Source organism: Andrographis paniculata, unplaced genomic scaffold (assembly GCF_009805555.1).
Source record: "Andrographis paniculata isolate CXL003 unplaced genomic scaffold, ASM980555v1 Contig9END, whole genome shotgun sequence".
NCBI lineage: Eukaryota > Viridiplantae > Streptophyta > Magnoliopsida > Lamiales > Acanthaceae > Andrographis > Andrographis paniculata.
Genome location: NW_026137639.1, coordinates 1,455,866 through 1,463,851, shown reverse-complemented (window position 1 = coordinate 1,463,851; position 7,986 = coordinate 1,455,866). Strand labels below are relative to the sequence as shown.

Here is a 7,986-nt window from a genome sequence, read left to right as displayed (position 1 = left end):
ATAATTTTGAAAAATTCATGTTTAGACAGAGCCTAGTGGTTCATACAGACACATGAGATGTAAGAATCAAAAGTTAATTTTTATTATTATTATTATTATTATTATTATTATTACTACACATCAGTCTCATAAGAAGATATTCTTTCTGTCCCACCGAAATTGAATAATTTGATTAGGAATACAGTATTTAAGGTAAGGATATTTAATTAGTTAATAATAATTAGTTATGATATTATTTTTTATATAATTAATAATATTTATAGTTTGAGAGTAAATTTAATATATATTATTAAAAAAATCAAAATATATGTTTAAATATTTAAAAATTATATAGCAATAAAAAATATATGTAATATGGATATCATTTTGTAGAGAATAAAATTTTCTATAATACAAGTAAATAAAAAAATATTTTTGTTTATTTATAATTAATATAAATCAATTTTATAAAATATGTGTAGTTTTAAATATAGATAAAAATATTTATTTTTATGATACTAGAGATAGAAATCAAGGGGTTTTGAGTGGATCCTACGCCATTTATGATATTATATGTTATATAGTTAATTAAGTTGATTTATATTTATTAAATATGTTTATATTAATAATTTTTACCAAAAATAAAAATGTTACGGGACATACAAAAATAGAAATTGTGTCAATAGTGGTGGGACAGAGGAAATACTATTTATTATTTTTATTCATCCCAAAACAAATGTGTTATTTTTTAATTTAGTAATTATAGTACCTACTTAATATAATTAATACTCTTACAATTTTCAATGTATTACAAAAATGTTATTATTACACAATCTAATAAGGGTATTTTTTTAATTTTTTATTATAAATTAATATATTAATATTAAAAAATATACTTAAAAAAATAAATTATGCTGATTTTACGAAAGTGAAGTATTATTATTATTATTATTATTAGTAATAATTAAACAAAAAAGATAAATAAATAATAGTAGTAGTAATAATAATAATAATATAATAATTGAAAATGTCAACGGCAGGATGTGGGATCTCCTTCGGGGCTGGACTTCAACACCAGAAACAGTCAGTGGTTTCGAATTGTTGTGGAGCTGAAGTCCAGGGAGCTCTAATGATTTTCCAATTGGGCGGAGGCGGAGGAGAATAAAAAGAAAAAAAAAAAAAACTCGTGCTTTTAATAATTGACCAAACAGAAATTTAAAAATCGTGTTTTTCAACCCCTGATGGGTTGCAACCCCTTTGACGCTATCAACAGATCTTATTAATTTTTTCTGTCCACGTGGACACACACACCTAATCTAGTACAGCATATATATATATATATATATCTTTAATTCCATGCAGATTCTGTCATGCAATCTGTAGTGGAAATTCCTTATTAATTACTTAGAGAATATATCTGAATTTATTATGGATTTCGAACAGTACGAGGATTTCGAACCTTCATCGTCCTCTCCGAAGAAGCAACGGTCGGGGCGGACGCGCCACCCGCACTACCGGAGCGTGCGGCGGCGGAGCAACGGCAAGTGGGTGTGCGAGGTGCGTGAGCCTCACGCAAGGTCGCGGATATGGCTGGGGACCTTCCCCACGCCGGAGATGGCCGCCGTCGCACACGACGTCGCAATCCTGACGCTCCACGGCGACGGCGCGTCGCACCTTAATTTCCCCGAATTGGCCCACTTCCTCCCACGCGCCGCGTCCTGCTCGACCACCGACATCCAGCGCGCCGCCCAGCAGGCGGCGCGTGATTTCACTCCCCCGGCGGCAGAGGCTAGCAATTTGTTTGAGACAATGGAAGGTAATATTAATGTTGAATCCCGGTCCGGGTCCGGGTCTGGGTCCGGCGGTGGGTATTTGGATGAGGAGGCGGTGTTCAACTTGCCGGCGCTGATTGACGGCATGGCGGAGGGAATGCTTCTGACGCCGCCGGCGTTGAAAAACGGCTTCAACTGGAATGATTGTAATGCAGACCACGACGCTCATGACGTCAATCTTTGGAATTTCTAGCTTAATTAATTAATTCGCTATTTTCAAAATAATAATAATAATACTAATAAAGTGGGTGTAATTCTATTTTAATTAGGATGTTTTTCAAAAATTTTGGAAATAATAAAAAATTGAGTATTATAGATGATGGTTTGTGAATGTATATATATACATATTTTTGTTACAATAGAAAATAGTATATTTTTTAATATCATTCTTATATTTTATTTAAAAATATTTATTTTAAATTATGTAATTAATAAAAGCAATCAATCATATATGTTGTTATCAAAATACTTTTTTTGTTCTTCAATATCATTTTTCAACTTTAATTCTCTTAAAATAATAAAAAAATATTTTATATTTTATACAAAGTCAAAAGTCAAAATACTCATTCTAAAACAAATCAAAAAGTTATTACAAAAAGTCAAAAAAATTAAATATTCAATCTAAAATTATAAATATTTTATATTTTTGACACAATTCCCCGTATCACGCACAAAAAATTATTTCATCAAAAAATGATGTGTGAACCGAGCCCCTTATAATTTTTGTATAAATTATAAACATACTATTACACGTGTATATATATATAGAGTATAAGAAAAAAAATATCAATATCATCTTATACGCTGAACGGAGGAAATATATATTTAATGTAATACTTTTAACATAATTACTCTTAACATGAAACGTCATTTTTTATTTTTCGATGACGTGGGAACCCGCAGTCGCTACTCGAAAATGCACATTGGGTAAACCCAGCCGAACCTAATATTTTGAACCCATGACGTGATGGTCACAAGTCCAACCCCAAATTAATTTGTATTATTGATAAATTAATATTTGTTTGTATTATGTAAAATTTTATTCCCTAAAAATAAATTATATATTGATTATATTTTTCTTAAGTTATTTATAAATTTCAACTTAATTTATTTTTAATCAAATATATAAATTAGTATTTTATTTTCAAAAAATATATTATATAATCATTACAATTCAAAACCATCATAACAATCAACAAAACTTAATTGTTTTGTCAAAAAAAAAAAAAAACATTTCATTAAAAAAATTAGTATATTACACGCGATCATTATTTTTATATTATATACAATCCACTTATTTTGATCGTGATTTAAACAAATTTTAAAATATATATTTACTAGATATAGACTTACCTAACACCAATGAGTTTCATCATCGTCTTTTGTCCCTTGTTGCATCTACAAACAAACGTTAACGCAGAAAAAAATATATCACACATCGAACAAATGAGTCCTAATATGCATCTAGATAAATCACATAGCAAACTATCACATAGTATATACAAATACTACAAAAATAAATATACAAACAAGTTTAAACAAATTTACCACAGTGAACCTCAAGATTCTAAACGAACATACAATTACTACACAATCCAACAAAACACATGCATATACACAAAAGAAAGCAATCACATGCCAATACAAACAACTTAGAATCACAAAATATGATGTTCATCTTATTTGATATCAACTAGACAACGCATAGGCACAAAAAAAAACGTAAACACATAACTCTATACCTTGTAACACAACTATACAACACAAACACACAACTCTCAAGTTTAGACATACTACTTTACAGCTAGACACACTACTTTACAGCTTAAATACACTACTCTACAGCTTAGACACACTGCTTTATAACTCAAATACACTAATTTACAACTTAAACACACTACTCTATAGTTTAGACATACTATTCTACAGCTTAAGTACACGACCCTACAATTCAAACGTACAGTCTTACAATCCAAGCACGGAATCCTACAACCTAACTATAAAGTCCTATAACCTAAGTGCAAAGTTCTACAGATTAAGCACAAAGCCATACAACCTAAACATAAAATACTACAACTTAAACACAAAATTCTACAACCTAACATTAGGTCCTACTATCTAAGCATAAAATCCTACAGTTTAAGCACAAAGCCATACAACCTAAACATAAAATACTACAACTTAAACACAAAATTCTACAACCTAACATTAGGTCCTACTACCTAAGCATAAAATCCTACAGTTTAAGCATAAATATTTACGGTCTAAGCGCAAAAGTTACAGGCGCGAAAATCACAAATCAATTAAGGAGACAACATGCTTTAATCAAACAAAAATAATTAGTTCATAAAAAAAAATGCAATCCAAGTAACAAGCATGATCACTAAATATCAACACTAATTTCTATCACATAAAACACTTAAGGATCACATAACAAGACAATCCGCATAATATGATCATATTAGGAAGTCATTTCACGTAATGTAAACTAAACAATCAAAATACAAAAGTATAGGAAATACATGCGACTCATGACATAGCAAACACGAAAAAATGTATTACAATGTTTCTATAATTAGTTTTATTTTAGCATCTAATGCTTATTTTAAAAAAAAAATCATTTTTTCAAGAAATATGCAATTTGCTTTTTACACTTTGGTATTTTATTATTCACAAAGAACCTACTAAGTAAAAGTAAACCAATCACATAACATACAAAATAAGAATAAAAAATTAATACACGCATTTTCACCAAAAAATAACATAATGCAAACAAAATTATTTTTTTTCTTGATAATCCCCCAATTTACAATTCTTTTTATGCATTTTCACAAATAATATTTTCTATCTCACATGAAAATATCAACATACATCTAACAATTTACTATAAGCCTATAACAACTCAAATTCTCAAAACTAATACAAATATATTCCAAGAAACTACACAGTTAAAAATAACTAAGGAATCAAAAATAATTTCCAAAAATTTTCACCAAATATAACAAAGAAATATATGAAATTACGACAGATTTCAATATTATTCAACTAATCTCCAAGAAATGCATAGTCAATTAAATATCAATAAATTTTAGCATATCATTAACTACAATTTCACAAAAACTATAATATACCGAAAAATTAAAGAGATGATAGTTTAGCCTTTTACCATGGATCGAATCCTAACAAACTCGAACAAAAAAATTATTTGAATTTTGGAATAAATTTTCGGGGTCTGATATTATTGTTGTGAATTTATGACCTGGATCGATTGGATTATTTGAACAAAATCTCGTAACAAAAGATGAAAAAAATACATAGGTGAATATATTATTCTAATATGTAAGGCTCCGGTTAGAAAGAATATTTTGAAGTTTTGAAAATTTTTAACAATAAAAATTTATTAAATTAAATTTATTATTTTAAAATATATATTGATATCCATCTATAGTGTTAATATTATAGTTTATATGCGTTTCATATCTCATTAATTTAATTATATTTTAAATTTTATAATTTATAATTTATAATTTTAATTAAAAAATTAATTATTTTAATCTTAATATATAATTATTTGTATTATTGTTTAATTATTTACTATTTATATTCTTTCTAAATTATTGTCTATATATATAATAATTATGATAAGTGCAGAGGAAATATAAAAGTTTAATTTATTTTAATTTTTTTGTAGAAACAACTACAAACAAGTGCATATATATTTGGTGTGTTTGTTTGGAAAATTCTCCTCCAAATACATTATTCATTCAATTTTTTCTTCTAAAAAAATATTAAATCAAACACTTATTTTTTATTTTCTGTATTATACTAAAAATTAATTTTACATTCAAAACATCACATCAATACTTATTTATATCATATTATACAACTATTTAAATTCAAAATTTTTACTATTTAAATCCCAACTCAAAATTCAAACCCAAAAAAACAGACACCCTTAAAAGCTCTCTCCGTAAAGAAGCAACACATGTATGATTATGATGACAAGAACATGAAAATTTTACAATAGTTCATAATTCCACAAGAAAAAGAAAAATAAAATAAAATAAAATCAGAAATGTAATGTCAAATCATTTTACAAGAAAAAAACCAATCCACACACAATTACTTGAATCTGACAATTGGTAAGCAAACATACAATTAGAAACAGACAATCTTATATATATATATATATATATATTTGTTTCCAGGTCAGCGAAGGGCGTCGATGCTCTTGCAAAGCTCCTCCAATTTCTTCAATCTCAACTTCTCACTCTCACTCACTAACTGCAATACACACACATATACATATTATCATAATTACAATAATTAATTGTCCAAATAATAATAATAATTATTTAGATATGGATAAATAAGTGTAGGACCTCGATGAGCTTGGCGACGAGGAGACCCTTCTCTCTGTTCCTCTCATTAAATGCTTCAAGCACTTCTTTATACTCTCTTTCCTGTCATTATTATTATCATTTATTAATTAATTAATGCACAAGGAGTATTGTACCAGGTACCTTCTTCTGGCAGGTGATCCCCAAGGGCTTCAAGTCCCGATTGATGAGATCGATCCTTTTACGAATCATTCCCACTTCCTTCCTCATCGGATCATTCAAACCTTCCAGCTCCTACTACACGTAAAAATAATAATAATAATCATAATAAAATATTTTTATATTTTAAAAATTGCAAAACATTTCTTTATACTTTAAAAAATATTGCATGAAACATCTCTACCATTATGAAACATCCCTTGTGTGACGATAAGAATATGATTTCCTATTTATCTGTTTTGTATGACGGAAGATTTTATGCAATATTTTCGAAAGTACAAGGGGTATCATATATTTTTTTAAACTAAAATGAAAATTTACACTAAATTTTGAAACTACGTAGGAGTTTCATTTAATATTTTTTAAAGTATAAAACTTTCATTGTGTTATGAGAAGATAATTTTCTATCTATATCTTTTACATGACGGAAGATTTTATATTTTTTAAAGTATAAGGGGTGTCATTCAATTTTTTAAAGTAAAATAGAAATTTAGACTGAATTTTGAAATTAGAGAAATATTTCATATAATATTTTTTAAAGTATAAAAAAACACGATACAATTTTTAAAATAAAAAATTATTTACGTTGAATTTCGAAACCACAAAAAAATTATGAACAATTTTACATAAGAATAATTTAAAAAGAAAAGTAAGTATAAATTTGAATACCTCGCGGATTTCGGCGAGGCGTTTGGTCTCCTCCTCAACGCGGCCCAACTGCTCCTGGACTTTCTCCCGGACGGCCATTTTCCGGCGCTCGATCTCCTCCTCCTTTGCTCGGAACGCCGCCAGCGCCGACCGCGTCATTTCCTCGTCCCTATCGCCGCCGCCATCAATTATATTCAAATTCATTAGCGGGCTCCCCACCACCATCCCGGAGGAGGACTTCTTCATCGCCGCCGCCGCCGATTCTTGTTGCGGCGGTGATGGCTCCTGCTGCTGCCTCTGCGTCGTCATTTTTCAAGAAAATTAATTTAATTTATCTTTCTTAATCAATTCTTATTACCTTACGAATGAATGAGAGTGCTTTTAAAGATGCTCTGGCTGAGAATTTTGCTTTCGATGGCGACGTGGAATGACCGAATTGCCCCTCTCCCCCCCTCTTTCTTACATTATTCTGGTGGAGATACTGTTGTCTTAAGTAGGTATGCTGACAAAATTGAGCTAACTACTCAAATAATACGATCAAACTGGCTACTAATACTAACTCTATATATACATACATATTTACAATGAGTATTACTTTAATTTAATTTAATTTAATTTGTTGAAGGGTCTCTATACATTGGTAAAATTTAAATAAAATAATTTTGTCTTCTTAGAGAGGTGCTTAGTGTGGAAGCTTTCTTGACTGGACAATAAGAGTTCACCTAATAATTAGAGACAAAAAACATTGAAAGCCTTAGGTGCCAAGACAAAGTAGCTAGGAGCCAAGTACCATGTTATCTTCATCTAGCTAGCTAGTGTAGTGTAACGTTCTTGGGAGGTCCTGGACTTGGAGACCAGAACGATGCACGCCATTGATGATTACCCGGTGGACGGTGGCCGTTGATCTGGACTCGGAATCCAGCCATGAATATAATAGAGAGATGTCCACATGAAGCTTCGTAAACTTT

At 29.4% G+C, this 7,986-nt stretch overlaps 2 protein-coding genes across 2 annotated transcripts; one reads left to right on the top strand and one right to left on the bottom strand.

Moving 5' to 3' along the window:
* The first annotated feature begins 1,367 nt into the window (after positions 1-1,367).
* LOC127244327 (dehydration-responsive element-binding protein 1F-like) lies at positions 1,368-2,064 on the top strand. Its single transcript, XM_051264812.1, has one exon. It carries the CDS (start codon positions 1,408-1,410, stop codon positions 2,002-2,004), a length of 597 nt encoding a protein of 198 aa, XP_051120769.1. The 5' UTR covers positions 1,368-1,407; the 3' UTR covers positions 2,005-2,064.
* Positions 2,065-5,877: 3,813 nt separating this feature from the next.
* On the bottom strand, positions 5,878-7,503 carry LOC127244243 (uncharacterized). Its single transcript, XM_051264687.1, has 4 exons — positions 7,040-7,503; positions 6,335-6,445; positions 6,194-6,274; positions 5,878-6,095 (listed from the first exon to the last, which is right to left on the bottom strand). The coding sequence occupies exons 1-4, from the start codon at positions 7,325-7,327 to the stop codon at positions 6,021-6,023; spliced, it is 555 nt and encodes a 184-aa protein (XP_051120644.1). The 5' UTR covers positions 7,328-7,503; the 3' UTR covers positions 5,878-6,020.
* Positions 7,504-7,986: the final 483 nt, after the last annotated feature.

Excerpts from the sequence above, each read along its gene's own strand:
- LOC127244327 (XM_051264812.1), top strand. The coding sequence starts at position 1,408 with ATGGATTTCGAACAGTACGAGGATTTCGAACCTTCATCGTCCTCTCCG.
- LOC127244243 (XM_051264687.1), bottom strand. The coding sequence starts at position 7,327 with ATGACGACGCAGAGGCAGCAGCAGGAGCCATCACCGCCGCAACAAGAA. Across the intron at positions 6,446-7,039 it reads GCCTCGCCGAAATCCGCGAG|GAGCTGGAAGGTTTGAATGA; the intron begins GTATTCAAATTT and ends TACGTGTAGTAG. Across the intron at positions 6,275-6,334 it reads GGATCACCTGCCAGAAGAAG|GAAAGAGAGTATAAAGAAGT; the intron begins GTACCTGGTACA and ends TAATAATGACAG.